This window comes from Crinia signifera, chromosome 12 (genome assembly GCF_055691185.1).
Source record: "Crinia signifera chromosome 12, ASM5569118v1, whole genome shotgun sequence".
NCBI classification, from domain to species: domain Eukaryota; kingdom Metazoa; phylum Chordata; class Amphibia; order Anura; family Myobatrachidae; genus Crinia; species Crinia signifera.
Genome location: NC_139228.1, coordinates 48,444,179 through 48,463,781, shown reverse-complemented (window position 1 = coordinate 48,463,781; position 19,603 = coordinate 48,444,179). Strand labels below are relative to the sequence as shown.

General features: G+C 46.2%; 1 protein-coding gene across 2 annotated transcripts in view; it reads right to left on the bottom strand.

The window, feature by feature from the left end:
* Positions 1 to 19,603, bottom strand: part of WARS1 (tryptophanyl-tRNA synthetase 1) — a 111,596-nt gene that overhangs the window by 13,694 nt on the left and 78,299 nt on the right. For both annotated transcript variants that reach the window (XM_083166969.1, XM_083166970.1), the window contains exons 7-10: positions 17,127 to 17,227; positions 16,750 to 16,862; positions 2,454 to 2,627; positions 1,600 to 1,740 (exon numbers count right to left, since the gene is read on the bottom strand). In XM_083166969.1, coding sequence (XP_083023095.1) covers positions 1,600 to 1,740; positions 2,454 to 2,627; positions 16,750 to 16,862; positions 17,127 to 17,227 — 529 coding nt within the window. The remainder of the gene's footprint in view (positions 1 to 1,599; positions 1,741 to 2,453; positions 2,628 to 16,749; positions 16,863 to 17,126; positions 17,228 to 19,603) is intronic.

Below are 19,603 nucleotides of genomic sequence, written 5' to 3'. Positions count from 1 at the left end.
TTTTATCGGATTAAATGCTTTTAATGCACTATGGAGCACACCTTTCTTTCCATTTTTGCCTAGATCTTGCCTCTGTGGATCCCAGAGGTTCCCCCATCCAAGAAAGGTTGCTGCATATATATATATATATATATATATATATATATATATATAGATAGAAAGAGAAATAGGGGTGGCTATACATATAATGAATAAAAACCGTATTTTTCATAAAAGCAGAACAGCATTTATTAAAGGTTCATCCAACAGTAAAAGAATCTTTCATTTGTTTAGAGTTTTTCAGACGTGTGCCACATACACTGTAAATCCGCGTCCCAACGCGTTTCGTCCCTTAGGACTTCATCAGGGGCAGTGAATCAATCGGAATGGATGTGGTCTTCTTTGACCAAAGAGCAGGGTTTGCACAGATCAATAGATAAATAACAGTGTGGGTTTCTTCAGATTTCTAGCGGGTGTGTTTATAACCCTTTAGGGTGGAAAGATGGACTTCAACACCAACAATGGAATCACATATACAAAAAAATTGTGATATCCCTCCGTTCACAAAAGGATGCAATTTCCTTTAGGGTGGAAAGATGGACTTCAACACCAACAATGGAATCACATATACAAAAAAATTGTGATATCCCTCCGTTCACAAAAGGATGCAATTTCCTTTAGGGTGGAAAGATGGACTTCAACACCAATACAAAAAATTTTTTGGGGTATCCCTCTGTTCACAAATAAATGCAATTTCTAAAAGCGTGTAGACCAAGTATCACAGGGTCTCCAGGAGTTTATGTGCAAATGGCTGGATAGGGCACCTAGAAAGCGTGTCAACCGAGTATCACGGAGTCTCCAGGAGCCTGTGTCACACTTTGGTGATACCCTGCTGCTGGCTGCTGTTCTAGGATCCCTGTATACTGATGAGATTATACATCAGGGCCATCTGTAGTGATATCAATTCAAATTGCCTGCGGTGAATTTTATTTGAACTACCTGCTGTGATACTTAAAAGACACTTCTGTTTGATTCCGAATATTGAAAAACCATCGGATTATCCTATGAAATCTATGTCTTCAGATTCTATTCGATATAAGACACGTATAATGTCTACTGGCTATGCTATCTGCCCCTGATGAAGTCAGGAACTGACGAAACGCGTTGGGCTATTTTCTGCTGAATCGAACAATATTCATGTGAACCTGTACAAGCATATGTGCCTTATCCTGTATTAAGCAGTTTTATGAGTATGTGTATATTAGATGTATTTGTGATACCCCATTAAGGGTTTTTTTTCCACTTTTATATTAAACGGTAAAAACCGATCTGTACCTGATTATTATTGGCTAGCGCCCTCTGGAAACCCCCCTTTTTCCCATTTCTATTCTGGGTCTTGTCTAACAGAGGACCCCCCAGAGGTGCTGCTCCCACTTTCTCGAGCGCAGAAAGGGTACCCCCATTTTGCTATATATATATATATATATATATATATATATATATATATATATATACATATATATATACATATATATATACACACACATATATATATATATATATATACACACACACACACACACATACATACATACATACACATTCACGCAGGTCTCATACTTGTTTAATTTTTTCCAGCTTCTCATCATCTTCAAGAAAAAAGGTCAGATACATGTAACACACGTCAACCTCACAGTTGCCCCCGTACTTCTGGTGTTCTTCTACAGTGTCTCTGCCCCCGGAGAATGCATGCTTGTTTATCTGTAAGAGGAGAAAGGAGCCGGGTTACTTAGTAATGCTAGGAAGAAGTAGAAAGCAAATGTTTTCATATAGGACCACCAGCAAACTAACTTACTGTAGGATTCGGTGGCAATGAACTAAAACCTCTATATCGGCTACTTACTACTGGTGCAGGGAGGGTCACAGTAATGACCCCTTTCATAATTTCAAGAGCAGTAATTTTCAACCTTTTTCAAGTAGCAGAACAAACAAGATTTTAAAATTGCAAAGGCATACCAGAAGATACATTGGTCTCCAAAGAAATAAAAGCAAACCCATTAGCCCCATATGAAAAAACAATCACACCGATAGCAGTTGAACTGGTGGTGGTGGCGGTTGTAAACTGGTGTTGATATTTTCAGATCTGGTGGCACACATGAAAACAGCTCCCAGAGGGACAAACAGCAAATACTGTATAGGTGTTCAGCAATGAGCATGTACTGTATATGGCCAGGCTGGCATTAGGGTCCAGGTGTACCTTGTACATTCCAAACAGAATGAAAATTATGTCTTATTTTGCAATTACTGAGATTATATTTTACTAGTCTTCAGGCCTGTCCAACGGATGGAAGAAAGTTTATGCTTAAGCAATTCTTGTTCCACCTACCCTTCCCAACCACATACTAAAAAGGAAAATAGACAGCGCTGTAAATAATCACCAAAGCAGCAGATGACTGATCAGTACGAAGCTGTACCTTAGTTTTGATCTGCTTGGCTGTGTCGGTGAGGAAGATGGAGGAGTTGGGGTCACTTGCACTCATTTTGGTCTGTGCTCCTTGTAATGCTGGGAAGAAGGTAGAATGCAGTAGGGCTGGCTTAAGAAAAGTGATCCTTGGTGCCACGTCTCTAGTCATCCTGAAGTAGGGATCCTAATGCAGAAAAATGCAGAAAGGACACGAGATATCTTAAATATCTGTAAAGAAAGAATCTGGTCATCTGAAATGTAGTGTGTCCAAGAACATCCTCAGGGAGATGGGACTAGACTGCACTCTTACATGTGTCCATGCCCCCTATTGGTGGAAGATCCTCAATTCCCTGAAGCTGCCATCGCCATAGCCTTTGTAACAAGTGGCAAAGGCAACACGAAAAGCCTTGCTTGTTTATTCATCAAGCAGAGAAAACAGTGGAGGAGTTGCTCATGACAACCAACTTTGAAGAAACAGTTAAAAAATGCACTAGATTAAGTTAAAGGTAGTAGCTAATTGGTTGCCATGGGCAACTTCTACACTGGCTCACTTCACCACTCTTTCTTCTTCAGTCCATAGGAGACACAGGACTGATGCTGGGTACAGGTTGACAGACCTGGCAGGCAATAAATGAGTTAAAAGATTTGCCTCCGGGCAAGCCAGGCTCCTCTCCTCCTATACCCCGCCTCCAGGCAGCCAGCTTTTCATTTGATGGGGCAGGAGCAGCACCTTTATAAACGGGGGCTGCCTTATGCAGCCAGTTTTTCATATTTGTACTTTTTATTTGGGCAAGCAGCGCTGGGCGTCCTGGGGATGCCTGCGCTGCGGCGCCAACACCACTAGCAGCACCACGACTGGGTGAGTGACCTCGGCCAGGATCCTCTGCATCGGGACCCACAGTCACAGCCGGGAGCAGGTAAGATGTGTCACTGCTGTGCGCCTATCGCGGCTTGCAGCTCCGGTGCGTGTGGACCATGCTGATCAGTGGGGACAGGGTCGTTCGCTCCCCCACTAGACCACCAGGGTACTGGGCGACGGAGACGCAGCACTGGCAGCGGGACGGCTGGCCGCTTCGCTCGTGCTGTGGGAGGCCACCTTCCCTGGGAGGCTCTGGAATCAGCAGGGGGAGGCAGGCTCACTCCGTCGGCCCCTCCCCCAGGTCTGTAGGTGCCAAACTTACAGGGTTTCCCACCACAGGCTCTCTCCTTCATCTTCCTCCCTGGTTAGGATGCAGAGCGGCCATTACTGCCTGGGTCTACACTCCTGGTGCACCATCCGGAGAACTTGGGCTGTCCCCAGTATACCTCTTCTCCACAGGTTAGGCTGTACTAGCTTCCTCCTGCTAGCTTTGGGGCTTTGGTCAGTGAGAGCTGCTGCATTTATTATTTTTCATGCATTGTATGGTCTGTTGTGTGTAGTGCTGTGTGGGTACACCAGTTAAACCACATCCCTGCGCCTGCAGTTCGCTTTGCTCAGATATTTTTCACCTACATGGTGTTGGGGCCTAGTTGCCTGACGTTACTAAGTTTAGAGGCAAGGCACCTAAGGAGGTGGGAGCTCCTGTGCTGCAGGTCTGTCCCCTCAAGATGAGTTATATGGCGACCTATGCACATGCTGTCACAAACATCAGCGGGAGGTTTCAACCACCACGTCCACGGCTGAGCCGGCATGGGCCTTTTCCCTCACTCAGATCATGGCACAGCTAGTGGACAGCCCCCCACCCCCCTGCACAGCCTGCTCTACCGGTGGCCCCTTCCACCTCAGTCCATGGAGACTTGCCCTCTATGTTAGAGCTCGCTGACCGCTTCAGTTCAGGGCTGGCAGCAGATGCTAAGCAAAAAGCCATCTAAACTGCTGAGAGGGATAGCTCTCCCTCTCAGCTTATGGGTGACACCGACACTGACTCGGATTCTGAACAAGAGACAGGATATATACCTAACATGGGCCCTTATTCTGGTCGGTGCGGATATATCCGCGTGCGTTCGGGTCGCCAATGTTTTGTATCTGCGCATGTGCAGAGGCGTCTCTGCGCATATGCGAGCGGGGCGTACGGCCAAATCCCGCATGATATGTGAACACTCCGAACAGGGGGTGGAGAGGGGCGTGAAGGGCTATTTGGGCTCATTACCATTTGCATACGCCCCGCGTTTCATGGGCGTTCCCATGCAAACGCTGGGCGTACGTATGGTAATGCGGCCGTGACGCACGTGTAGGGGGCGGACATATGACATCGCCAGATGTCAGCTGCCCGCCCAGATCCCTGCTTTTGCACGGAAAAATGTCCGTGTGGTCTGAGGTTGCGGGAGCTGGTGGAGCACTCGGTCCTGCATTCGATGGTCTGCGACCATCGAATGATGGGGGAGGTTCCCTTAGATGGAGGAGGCGTATTCCGTGAAAAATACACGTGCGGTCCGTTCGGCCAGCTTCTTACCGCGTACGGACGGAGTTGGCGATCCGTATGGAAGGCGGGGTTTCGCACGCACGGTCCTGGCCGCATAATCGGATCCGGCCGCACCGATCAGAATAAGGGCCATAGTAACATAGTAATTAAGGATGAAAAAAGACATTAGTCCATTGAGTCCAACCAATCTAACTTGTGACTACTGACTTGAGTTATATCTATAGGATTCCCTTAGTGGCCAAAAATTCATACAGTTTTGATTCAAATTAATCAGTAGTTGCTGTAATCACCCCCAGCGGCAGAATTTTACTACTCTAATGGTGAAGAATCCTCTTCTTAATTCAGTATGTAATTTCTTTTCCCCATACGATTCCCAATCCTGTATTTGAACATAATAATCATATCACTTCTCAACCTCCATTTCTCCAGTGAAAACACATTCAGCCTGGTTAACCTATCTTTGTATTCTAGTGATTCGAGACCTTTTAATAGCTTAGTCGCCCTTATCTGTACCTTTTCTAATTAACGTCCTTTTAAAGGTGCGGTGCTCAGAACCGAACACAATATTACAAGTGTGGTCTCAACAATGCCTTGTAAAGAGGCACTATCACATTAGCATCCCTTGAATCCATACCCCTCTTAATGCATGCCAGTGTCCTGTTTGCTTTTGCTGCTGCAGTTGAGCAGTGTGCACTATTACCCAATTTTTAATCTATGATGACTCCCAAGTCCTTCTCTACAGCACAACTAAATATAATAACTCCATTTAGCCTATAAGTGGCTTGTTCATTTTTGTTCCATAATGAATTACTTTACATTTTTCAACGTAAAACTGCATTTTCCACCTTTCCAGTTTTTTATTTAAGTCACTTTGTAATGTCCCCACATCCTCTCCTGAGTTAATTTCCTTACTCAATTTAGTGTCGTCCGCAAATATTATATATAATATTATATTCACTATGTCACTTCCAATATCATTAATGAATATATTGAACAAGTTCGGTCCCAAAATTGAACCTTGTGGGACTCCACTTTGGACCTTTACCCCAGATGGAATGTATACCATTTACCACCACTCTCTGTCCCAGATTTTGCAACCAGTTTTTAATCCAATTACAAATGTTATCTCCTAACCCTAAATTACCTAGTCTCATTAATAACCTTTTATGAGGCACCAGGTCAAAAGCGTTAGCGAAATCCATCAGTATTACATCAACAGATTTCAAGCCCCATACGGACTTCCTCACAGAAGCAAATAAAATTAGTCTGACATGATCTATTTTTGACAAACCCATGCTGAGCCTTACTTATCACTTTCTCCTGTTCTAAGAAACTTTGGATACAATATCTTATTATTGCTTCTAATATTTTCCCCACAATGGCTGACCGGTCTATAATTTTCAGGGTTAGTTTAGCTACCTTTCTTCCATACTTGGAACGGTGGCAGAGTTCCCAGATATCAGCTCTGAGCGGTGCAGTCCATCAAAAGAATCACCTTGCACCTCCGGCTTTCCCGCAGCGGCGCCGATCAGGCTGAATAGCCACACGTCTGGGACGGGTAATATACCTATACTTACCATTGTATTATCTGGACACACTAACTGTACCTCAGCGCTGGATGCGCTTGTGTCATGAGAATTGACTTGCTCTAAGTACAACAAAAAAACTGGCGGTTGGAAATTTATCTGCCAAAAAAGCTCCAGCATGGAGTTTTTTTGTATATAATTATATATGGTATATAATTATATACAAAAAAAAACGGAGGGTAACTGCACTTAATGTTGGACAGACATGCTTCATTCAAGGCTGACCCCTCATTCAGTATAACATCCCCTACTTATTTCATTTACTTTCCTAAAAGTTATTATTGACTGTTTATTCATTGTTTCTTTTTTTCATTATTAGTATTATTATTAGTTTCATTTTTATTTATTTAATATTATTTTCCTTCTATATTTTTATTTTATTTTATTTTGTTTCTGTGTATTTTATTCATTCCTTTAAAATTCTTTTATTATGTGTATTTCTAATGTGATTATTGTTGCAAAATTTGCACATTAACTAATATGAGATGTGTACCTAATAAACTTTATTGATTTTAACTGTCTAGTGTGTCACTTCAGCGCCCCATACTATTTTTTGGTATTTTTGTGGTATTTGGAGAGGTTGGCATTCCTCCAGTACGGTGGCTGCAGTAGGTACACTGCCCAGTACACGCTACGCTAGCCCCGAGCGCCGTAGACATTTGTTGTTCCAATGGGTAACAGACAGACTTGGAGGTAGGAGGGCCCTACTGCAAGTTTACAATCTATAGGGACATAGGAGGGAAACACAAGGATATGCACCAGTACATATGCACCAGCACAGCATAGCAATCCCACCAAGTTGCAAGTCCAGAAGGGGAGCTATATAATACATAAGTGCCTCAGAGGGTTATACATGTAGAACTTAAATTGGATAGGCTTGCCTAAAGAGGTGAGTTTTCAGGGAACACTTGAAAAGTCTGGCGGCTAGTGGAGAGTCTGTCTGTGCGTGGAAGGGCATTCCATAGGATGAGAGCAGCCAGATGGAAGTCCTGTAATAGTAAATGGGAGATAGTGATCCATGCAGAAGAGAGACACAGATTTTGTGCAGAGCGCAGTGGTCGAGATAGGAGATATTTTGTGATAAGTAAAGAGATATATGCTGGTGCAGTATGGTTAATAGCTTTATATGTGAGTAGAAGTGTTTTATATTGAATACGGTAAGATACAGGCAACCAATGGAAGGACTGGCAGAGCGGATCAGCAGATGATGAGCATCCTGCAAGGAAGATCAGCTTAGTAGCAGCATTTAAAATGGCTTGCAGTGGTGAGATTCTGTTCTTGGGAAGACCAGTTAGGAGGCTATTGCAATAATCAATGCGGGATATAATGAGTGCATGGATAAGAGATTTAGTAGTGTCTTGTGCGAGATACGGTCGTATTTTGGATATGTTTTTTAGATGCATGTAACATGATTTGGAGATAGATTGAATGTGAGGAAGAAAGGACAGTTCAGAGTCGAGGATGACCCCAAGGCAACCAGATTGCGGGGTAGGGTAGATTGTCGAGTTGTCAACAGTTATGGAGATATTAGTATGGTAACTGTTCTTAGCTGGCGGGAATATAAGTAATTCCGTTTTGGAAATATTGAGTTTGAGTTGGCGAGAAGACATTCAAGATGAGATAGCAGAGAGACATTCAGAGACTCTGCCCAAAACCACTGGTGGCAACTGAGGTTGATAGATAGATTTGAGTATGTTTCGCATATAAGTGATACTGAAATCCGAGAGAGCGGATTAGTTTGCATGAGAGGAAGTATAGATTGAGAAAAGCAGAAGACCCAAAACTCAGACTTGCGGAACTCCAACTGACAGAGGAAGTAGAGTCAGAGAAGTGAACACAAAGAGCGATCAGATAGATAAGATGAGAACCAGGAAAGGGCTGTATCATTAAGACCTAGGGAGTGTAGTGTTTGTAAGAGAAGAGTGTGATCCACAGTGTCAAACGCAGAAGAAATATCTAGAAGAATATGTAGTGAGTAATGGCATTTAGACTTGGCAGTTGCCAGATCCTTCACCACTTTAGTCAGTGATGTCTCAGTGGAGTGCTGGGAACGAAAGCCTTACTGAAGTGGGTCTAATAGGGCGTGAGAGTTAAGAAAGTATGTGAGGCGAGAGTAGACAAGTCTCTCCAGTAGCTTGGAGAGGCAAGGGAGCAGAGAGATATGACAGTAGTTAGAGGGAGAGTTAGGGTCAGAATTGTGTTTTTTTTTTTCAGAATGGGAGTAATCACTGCATGTTTGAACAGAGAAGGAAAAATACCAGCAGCAGAAGAGAGATTGCAGATTTTAGTTAAGGTTGGAATAAGCACAGGAGATAGAGTTTTAATGACTTGTGCAGGTATAGGATCAAGAGGAGAGGTAGTAAAGTAGGAGGATAAGAAGAGTGTGGCTACTTGCTTTTAATTTGTGGGCTCCAATGAAGAGAAAGTGCCAGAGGGTTCAGCAGGGGAAAAAAGTGGGTTAGAGGTTGAGGAAGAGTATAACATTTCATATCCAATGTTATCAATCTTGTCCTTAAAGTAGGAGGCAAGTTCTTGTGCACTGATGGTAGCCGGTGGGTGAGGGTAAAGAAGAGACTTAGATGTGTTAAAAAGTTGCTTAGGGTTGGTGGCATGAGAAGAGATGAGAGATTGGTAGAATGTTCGTTTGGCAGTGTCCAAAGCATTGCAGTAGGAGTGGTAGCTAGTCTTATATGTGAGGAAATCAGAGATTTGTGCCATTGGCGTTGTATTTTCTGTGACTGATTTCATAGTTGTCTTGATGTTTTGGAGTGCCACGGTTGGCATCTAAGCCTACGTGGGGTGTAATGGAAGGCTGGAGCAATTTCATCAAGGGCTGTTTCAAGAGTCTGGTAGAGGTGGGAAACAGCCGAGTCAGGAGAGCTAAATGTAGAAATGAGTTAGAGATGTTGTTGCAGGGAGGTGGAAAGTTGTGGAAAATTAATAGCATTAGTATTTCTGCGGGTTACAGTATCTTGCGCTATTTTACGTTCAGTCTTTAATTTAGCCATCTTGATTGTATTTTTACATTTCTTATTACATTATTTATATGCGCAAATGATTTGGGTGTCCCATCTGGTTTAAACACTGAGGTTCAGACCCCCACGACCCATGAGGAGGCTCCTCCTTCCATAGAAGTTGATGCCTTATTCAAGGCGGTCATAGAGACTTTAGACATGGGGGAGGAGGTGGTTTCAAGTAACTAAGGGCCCTGATTTTAAGCGTAGAAATAAAGCAGCTGCTTTATTCCCTAAATCAGAGCAGCTGGAGGACATGTTAGAGGAGGCTTGGGCTACCAGTAATCGAAGGATTCAGCTCCCTATGAGGTTTCTATCCCTTTATCCCCTTCCCTCTGATAGGGCCAAATGAGAAAACTCTCCCACAGTGGATGCCCACGTTGCCAACTTGGTACGGGCTTCTACTCTGCCTATCCCCAATACTGCTATTTTGAAGGAGCCCACCAACAGAAAGTTAGAAATCTTTCTAAAAGTCATTTATTCACATGCGGGCACTGTCGCTAGACCTGCCTCAGCCTCTGCGTGGGTCTCTAAAACTCTTGCTGACTGGGCTGAGGGTGGGCAGAGGGTTATCTGAGGGCACTCCCCGCAAGGAGCTACTTCCATTGGCGTGTCACGTCCAACAAGCTGCCTCTTATTTAGGAGAGACTGCCCTAGATGCTGGGGTTCTCACTTCTAAGGTTTCGGCATCTGCAGTTTCCCCCCCAGACGAGCCTTGTGGCTCCGTTCTTGGTGAGCAGCCGCGGACTCAGACAGGGCTCTAGGTGCCTTGCCCGTCACCGGTTCGATCCTTTTTGGTCCGGAACTAAATAAGATAGTGGGCAGCACGGATGGTGTAATGGTTAGCATTACTGCCTCACAGCACTGAGGTCATGGGTTTGATACACACTATGGCCCTAACTGTGTGGAGTTTGTGTATTCTCCCTGTGCTTGCGTGGGTTTACTCCGGGTACTCGCCGTTTCCGCCTCCCTTCTAAAAATATACCGGTAGGTCAATTGTCTTCCAACAAAAATTAACCCTAAAATGGCTGTGTGTGCGTGTACATGTGGAAGGGGATATAGATTGTAAGCTCCATTGGGGCAGGGACTGATGTGAATGCTCAAATATTCTCTGTAAAGCACTGCGGAATATGTATGCGCTATATAAGAAACGGTTAATAATAATAATAATAGTGGCTACGGTGGCGGCTTCTAAGAAAGCATTTCTGCCTTTCACTGCGGGCCTGGACCCCGTCCTTTTGGTCCTTTCACCCACATGGTAAGGTGCGCGGACATTCCCCAGGTCACCGCCTCAGCCTTCCAGACCTCCTAAACAGCGAGGTAAACAGGCCTGGTCTACCCGCCGTACCGTGCCCAAACAGTCGGACAAACCTAGACCTTCACCTGGGAGACCCCAGGATGGGAGGTCGTCTGTTGCACTTTTTGGCCGTATGGCTGGACATAACATTGGGTCCACAATGTGGTTACGAGGTTACACACTCACATTTCAACATCGGCCCTCATCTCAATTCTTTTCCATAAGTTTACCAGGAGATCCAAGCAAAGCTCCGGGAATCCATTCAATCACTACTCCGATCCGGGGTAATTGTACAGGTTTTCTTGACACAACGGAGCCTGCGGTTCTACGCCAGCTTATTCCTGGTACGCAAACCCAATGGGGCGTATCGACTGAAACTCCCCTTCTAATACCTCAATCGGTTCCTCCGGGTCCCAAAATTTTATATGGAATCCCTGCGATCTATCATTCTGGCCTTGGAGCCGGGGGAATTCATGGCATCCCTGGATAACCAGGACGCCTACCTTCACGTGCCCATTCATCGGGACCATCAGAGGTTCATGCACTTTGCTCTGCTAGGAGAGCACTTTCAATTTTGTGCACTGCCCTTTGGTCTTTCAACTGGACCTTGGGTGTTCACGAACATCATGGCAGGACACCTCCAATGACAGGGGATCAGAATCTTCCCTTATTTAGATGACCTCCTTCTGTTAGCACAGTCTCTGTGGGTACGCCAGATCACATTCAGCAGACTTTGTCCCTCTTTCAGAGGCACGGATGGATTATGTTGATCCAAATTGGCTGTCATTCCATCTCAGCGGATGGTCCATCTTGTGGCCCTCTTGGACTCCAACCTTCAGAAAGTTTTACTACCAGAGGACAGACTTCGGACCCTGCAGTCCAGAATCCGGGATCTTCTCGGGCACAAGAATGTGTCCGTTAATGCGGGTTCTGGGCATCCTTCGAGATGGTGGAATACGCCTAGTTCCACTCCTGGCCACTTCAACTGGAAATCCTATCCAAATGGAATGGTTCTCATCAACACATCAAGACTCAGAGGATTATTCTCTCCTGGGAGGTTTGCCTGTCACTGATGTGGTGGCTTCTCTTTCGGAACCTGCAGATGGGCCGTCCCTTCTGGAAACAGGAATGGGTCGACAGATGCCAGTCTGCACGGCTTGTGGGTCATCACCTGTCAGAGATCCTTCCAGGGGTTATGGTCTGTGACAGACAGCCTTCTATCCATTAATTGATTGGAGTTGAGGGTGGTATACAGTGCCCTGTCCAAGTGCAGTGAACAATGTTATGACACCAGCATCCATCAACCACCAGGGAGGCACTCGCAGTCGAGGCGCCATGGTAGAGACCAGATGCATCTTCCAATGGGCGGAGAGACGTGTCCCAGCCATCTTGGTGGTTTTCATACCAGGGGTGTTGAACTGGGAGGCGGATTTTACTCAGCTGTCAGATGCTCCACTCCACTCTGGGGAATGGTCTCTTCATCCAGACATGTTCGACCGACTAGTGGACAGATGGGGAGTTCCGGAAGTGGACTTGATGGCGTGTTGCCAAAATCGCAAAGTCCAACGGTATGGATCTCGCACCTGAGATCCAGAAGCCTGTCTCACAGATGCCCTGTTGGCCCTATGGCCGTTCCACCACATGTATGCATTTCCTTCTTATACCGCTCCTTCCCAGGGTTCTCCGCAAGTTCCAAGATGAAGGGGGAAACTTGATCCTAATGGCGTCGGAATGGCCTGGACGGGTCTGGTACGCCGATCTCCTGGGTCTGTCAGCGGCATCTCAGTTCCTTCTTCCTCAATGACTGGACCTCATCAGTCAGGGCCTGCACCAGGACCTGTCCCGTCTCCATTTTATGGGGTGGCTCTTGAAACCTCTTTCTTGAGAGCAAAATGCTTTTCTTCAAAACGATCCAGACGATGCTTCAAGCATGTCGCTCTTCCTCTGCAGGAGTATACTACAGGATCTGGAAAGCCTTCTTTTCTTGGTGTGCGGCCAGGGGTCTTAAACCCAGGATCTATATATTGGCTAGGGTCTTATCCTTCCTCCAGTCGGGCTTGGATGCCGGGTTGCGCCTTTCCTGCTTGAAGGTGCAGATCTTGGCCTTGTCAACTATTTTCTTTCCAGAGAAAACTGGCCTTCCTTCTAGACATCTGTACCTTCTTACAGGGTGTTGTCCAGATCTAGCCTGTTTGTCCCTCCGGTGGTCCCCTGGGTCCCCACTTGTAAATCAGATGCTCTATTTGTCTTAGCAGCGGGGCTGACCTGCATCTTAACAGATGACCCATTGGTTCAGATGTGCTATCCGTCACTTATGTTGAGGCAGGTCTTAGGGTCTCGAACGGGGTCCAGGCTCACTCCACAAGGTCGGTAAGTGCCTCTTGGGCTGTCCGTGGGGGGGGTGCTACTGCGGAGCAGCTGTGCAGGGAGGCAACATGGTCGTCCCCTTATATTTTCCTGCACTTCTATGCGTTGGATACTTTTTACACTTCTGGGGACTCTGCCTTAGCGCCGCTCAGGCGATGTCCTAAAGTAGGGGTGTCCAAACATTTTTGCGACGAAGGCCAGATTTGGTGAGGTGAAAATGTGGGGGGCCGACCATTCAGCCTGACATTCTTTGAATCATTAATCACATCAGAATGGTCCCCCACTCTGCCCCCATTCACTGTATGTCCCCCAGCCTGCCCCTCCTTCACTATATGTCCCCACTCTGCCCTCATTCACTCTGTCCTCACAGCCTGACCCCTTCTCTTAATGTCCATCAGTGCCTCCATTCATTGTATGTCCCCAAGCCTGACCCTCCTTCACTGTATGACCCCCATACACTATGTACCCCACTCTGCCCCAATTTACTGTATGTCCCCCAGCCTGCCCCCCCTTCTCTGAATGGCCATCACTGCCTAAATTCACTGTATGTCCCCCAGCCTGACCCTCTTTCACTGTATGTCCCCCACTCTGCCCCCTCCCTTCTCTGTATGTTTCCCAGCCCCTTGAGTGAGCCAGAGGAAGGAGAGGCAAAGCAGGCACTGCAAGGACAGGAGATGTTTGGGCTCCCGATGCTGCCCTCCTCCACTCTGCATGTTACTGGAGCAAGCTTCCCCCTTGCTGCCCCCCTCCCCAAACACTGCTGTCACTGATTGTGGAGCAGGGTGATACACGATTGCAGCAGCAGGGGTAGGACGCCAAACACATCTGACTGTGTTGGCCGGCACCTCCTCACTGCAGCAGACAACAAGGTAAAGGCGCGCTCGCCGGAGCTCCACCTTTAGTGTCCTGTGCTGTGCTTCCCACATCTGATGCTCTGCCCGCTTCCAGATGGAGGCTGCGGGCCGCTTTAAATGACAGCATGGGCCGCATTTGGCCCCCGGGCCTGACTTTGGGCATGCCTGTCCTAAAGCAACACCTCAAAGGTGGTCCTTTTTGCTTTAGGACATCCCAGCGTCAGCTCTATCTCTCCTATGGCTCGAAGAAAAGGAGATTTATGTTACCTGTTAAATCTCTTTCGAAGAGATCCATAGGAGACACAGGGATCACTCCCTGACGCGCCTGCTATTATACGTTTTATTACAGTTTACTGGTTTACTTTTAGGTTAGTCCCAATGTGGACTTTTTTTTTCTTCTCTCTTTTCTCCTGCCTTGGGGATTGTTACCAAAACTGGCTGCTGAAGGCGGAGGTGGGGTTTAGGAAGGGAGGAGCCTGGGTTGCCCGGAGGCAAATCTTTTAACCAGTTAACCAGCGTCAGTCCTGTTTCTACTATGGATCTCAAAGAAAGAACATAAATCTACTTTTTCATGGCTTCATAAATAACGCCCCTAGACCAGTAATAATGAGGCTGGATGAGAAACCTGAGCAAAAACAGATGTTCATCCCAGAGAGGAACATGCAGGTAATCATCTGTGAGGCTAAAGACTGCAGGGACTTCACATTTACTATGAACAGGAATGGCCAATCAGACGTGCGCCCTCTGGAAGCCACAATTAGCAACTAAGGACACAAGCCTCACTGCTGGCTCCTGTTCACGCACTATACCTCAGTATTCCACTATTCCACCAAGAGGTCACTAATACCCCTTTTACACCAAAAACCCTGGTCTTTGAACGCTGGAGTTTCCAGGGTCTGACCCTGCTTTATACACCATTTACACAGCACTTCGACCTGGGTCGGACCTGGGTCTGCATCATTTACACTGAACCTGGGGCAGCCCTGCCTTTCCATTGTGATGTCGTTAAAAAGGCTTGCTCGTTGCCAAGGGAGGTGAAATTGCTCGTTGCCAAGGGGCAGGGCCATGCTAAGATCATAAGGGGCCCCGGGCAAAGTAGTGCAGTGGGCCCATATATATATGCCCTCAGCCCCACTCTCACTGTGCAGTACCCCCAGCCCCACTCCCACTGTACAGTACCCCCAGCCGGTACTCACACTGCATACAGGGACTGTCAGAGAGTGAGTGACAGCTCAGCATAGGCAGAGGTTCTGCAGCAGCTGTGACACTACTGCCAGTAACACGTGGTGCTGGAGTGGACTGTAGCCCCAGTCTCCCCCTGGTCAGTGGTGCTGTGCAGCGCAGGTGCAGTGGTGGTGGGTGGGTGTGCGACACAGACCTCGTGCATTTGTTATAGAAACAAGACAAGTGTGGAGAGACCCCGGCAGCACTGGGGGGTACCCCGCCACCTACCCGGCAGCATTGGTGGGAACCAGCCAGGCGGATGGGAACTACTCGCTGCAGGGACCCCCGCCACTTACATCCCATTCGCTGAAGGGACCACCGCCACTGATATCAGCTTTGCCGCAGGTACCCCACGGCTGCAGGGGTGAGTTACGAGTTCCGTCTCCCCGCTCAGCAGCCTGACAGCTTCCTCCCCACCCCTCAACAGACATCCCCCTCCTCCCACAGCAGAGGGGACACTGACAGCTTCCCACTCTGCAGGCCGTGCACGGACCCGCTGCGGGTGTCTCAACCCGCAACGGGACCATTTACACCGGCCTCTACACGGGTCCTGACCGTGTTCTACCCAGGTCAGGACCTGGGTAGAGGACCTGTGTAAATGGACACTGCTTCACCCCATTTACACCACCGCAGATCCGGGTCTGACCCGCCGCTGACTCTGATTTTTCGGCGGTGTAAAAGGGGTATAAACCTGTTATACAAGTATGTCTCTCTGCCGGCTTCTGTCCATGCACTATACCTCGGTATTACACTATCCCACCAAGAGGTCACTCATAGTGACTAACCCTGTATATACCTTACTGCTGGCTCTTGTCCATGGTCATCAGCAATTATACTGGAGGTACAGTATAGGCTGCAAATTCCTATTCTTACTATAGTTATGTGTTATTTATACCATAGAACAGTGGTACCCAAACTGTGCGCCTAGGCTCCCTGGGGTGCCTCTGAGCATTTACAGGGGTGCCTCAGGTTGGTATTCCAGAACCAATTCAAATTATTTATGTTCAATCAAATGGGCAAAATCACTGCTTTTAGATTCCAATTATCAAATATGTGGGTAAACAGAAGTAAATAATTTTCTTCACAAAATAACTGGGCCTGAGAATAAGCTTTAATAACAACTTCAATTTTTTCTAAAACACTCAGTAACAAACTTTTGGCCTAGGGGTGCCTTAAAAAAATATTCTTATACTGTAGGGTGCCGTGATTCAAAAAGTTTTGGAACAACTGCCATAGAACAAGAGTTACATAGAGACCTAGATGTGAATGGAATATGCAGCAATAACATAGTACAGAATTATGGCAGTTCTTTACACACCTAAATACCACAGAAGGAGAAATATCAGGTTCAAAAAATGACATTGTAGAGGCTACGGGCTGTGCAAATATATCTGAGAATACATATAAGTTACTTCGGTGAGGTGTGAGACATAAAGTACCTCATTGAAGTTACCCCTAATTCTGTATGCACACTATGGCACAGAGCCTAGGGAAGGTTGTATGGCACCATTTTACTGGCAGAAGCAGAACATAACATTATCCAGCACAGTAGGGTTCTGTACCTGGTCTATAGCACATGGGATCAGGCACTGGACATCCTTCCTGCCATGGAATATTTCCGGGAAGGAGCTGCTGAAGGACGGTGCGGCCTGGATTGCAGGGAAGCTGATCTTACCTACAACACAAGGCAGTGCATGTCAGGCAGGTGACACAAACACACAAGGCAGTGTACAGTATGTGAGGCAGGTGAGCCAAACACACAATGCAGTGCATGTCAGGCAGGTGACCCAAACACACAATGCAGTGCATGTCAGGCATGTGACACAGAAACTCACAACGCAGTGCATGCAAGGCAGGTGACACAGTAGAACACAATGCAGTGCATGTCAGACAGGTAACACACTGATACACCACATCCAATGGGGTGACAACATCTTACCAATACAGTCGCTGTCTGTGAAGCCAAATATCCCTTTCACTTGGTTGAAGGTCACATGCTTCTGGACTTGGACCACATTCTTGTAGAAACCAGAACTCTGCCTTAAATTAAGTTTCAGTTGCATTATAAGTTTAATACATTTGTGTTTCATAAGAAATAAATGAACAGGACAAATAAATCCCACCACAGAACGCCGCTCTACTCAGCTATTACAGTAATGCCAACTGCATAACCTCAAAGCACAGGAACACATCTGAAAATATGTACTGGGACTAAAATTTCTTGGGGAGCGAGTAATGCCCCTTTCCCACTTTCCCGCAGGTCTTAAACGGTAAATTGCCGTTTTTTCCCCACTATTTACCGTTTAAGGCTGCAGTGGGAAAGTGCCAGAGTTGATTTACCGGTTAAAGACACGTCCTACACGTTTCAGACCCGTTTTTTTTGTCAGTGGGAACGGGTCTGAAACGGTATTTAGGACCCCAACACCAGTCAACCCCCTCCCCTGGTACCTGGCTTACAACCCCCGTACCTGTCCATCCTGCATGCCACCCCCCTCCCCTGGTACTTGCCAGCTCGCCGGATCATGCAGCGGGGCCCGTTCATTGAATCCCTGTGGGTGACAGCTCCTGACTGATCTCTGCTTGCAGTCAGGGCTGTCTTGGACAACCCCCCCCCCATGACCCAGTGACCCCCTGCCATGTATGACCTCCCGGCCGGGCAATGCAGGGACATGCATGGGGATTGCAATACAAAAACAGGTGACAGTAGGTACGTGGCGCAGTGCTGCCTTGAATCACAATCCCTGAAGGTACACCTTTACTTCAAAATACAAATGTGGAAAAAGAGGTGGGATATCGACACAATGGCGCAAAATAGATACTTGAAGTCGTTCTTTTTAACTTCTATTTTCATATGGTTAGCTTGGTCTCAAGTGAAGGTGGTCAAGCAGTATAAATTCGTGAAAAACAAGAAAAAATAAACAATAATTAAAAATCCGTGTGTGTGTCTTATTATAAACACTCTAGTGAGTGATATCGTAAATGCTGAGACAAGTTGAGTTCCACAAGGCGTACCAAGACTCACGTTGGTTCTAGATGTTATCCTTCTTATAAAGGTTTCTTTGGTCGTAGTCTCGGGGAGCTCAGCCTCTCAGCAGCGATGGATATATTCTCATATATGGCGGTTTTCACCAGTGCTCAATAAAGAGAAAAAGTAGTATCTCAGAAACAAAGTGACTTGTTTTTTAGGTAAGTGGGAGCTGTACAAAAATAATGTCTTGCCAGCGTACCTCACTTACGTTTAAATCAAATATTATACACACATAAAGGTTTCTTTATATTGAATGACGTGAAGGCGTACCCCTACTCACGGTGTGTTTAGTAGTTTTCAAACCTATAAAGGTTTCTTTGTGTTGATGGGTGAGGTGTTAATGAAGCCGGATATGTATCGGTTAGCCCGGTAGCTCCAGTATATCAGGGTTTTCACCAGTGCTCACTTACGTTTAAATCAAATATTATAGACACATAAAGGTTTCTTTATATTGAATGACGTGAAGGTGTACCCCTACTCACGGTGTGTTTAGTAATTTTCAAACCTATAAAGGTTTCTTTGTGTTGATGAGTGAGGTGTTATTGAAGCCGGATATGTACAGTTGTCTTCAAAATTATTCAACCCCCACTGAAATTGAATGTTTTGGCCAGTTTGACATTGATTTTGATCATTCAGTCATCTTGCTTACATTTACATGAAAGAGGCACTTGTAGGTCAGAGAAATATAAACTTAAGTTTATAATGAAATAACCACAAATGTCTTTTCTGTGCTCACATCATTATTAGTTTTTATTCAACCCCTAAGTGACATTCAATCTTAGTACAACATCCTTTTACAGTTATAACAGCTTTTAAACGTGAAGCATAGCTTGACACAAGTGTCTTGCAGCGATCTACGGGTATCTTCGCCCATTCTTCATGGGCAAAAGCCTCCAGTTCAGTCAAATTCTTAGGCTTGCGCACTGCAACTGCTTTCTTTAAGTCCCACCAGAGGTTCTCAATCGGATTTAAGTCTGGTGACTGCGATGGCCACTCCAAAATGTTCCAGCCTTTCCTCTGCAACCATGCTCTAGTGGACTTGGAGGTATGCTTGGGATCATTGTCCTGTTGAAAGGTCCAACGTCTCCCAAGCCTCAGGTGTGTGACGGACTGCATCACATTTTCATCCAATATCTCCTGGTACTGAAGAGAATTCATGGTACCTTGTACACGCTGAAGCTTCCCTGTACCTGCAGAAGCAAAATAGCCCCAAAGCATAATTGACCCTCCGCCATGCTTCACAGTAGGCAAGGTGTTCTTTTCGTCATATGCCTTGTTCTTCCTCCTCCAAACATAGCGTTGATCCATGGGCCCAAACAGTTCTAATTTTGTTTCATCAGTCCACAGAACACTATCCCACAACTTTTGTGGTTTGCCCACATGACTTT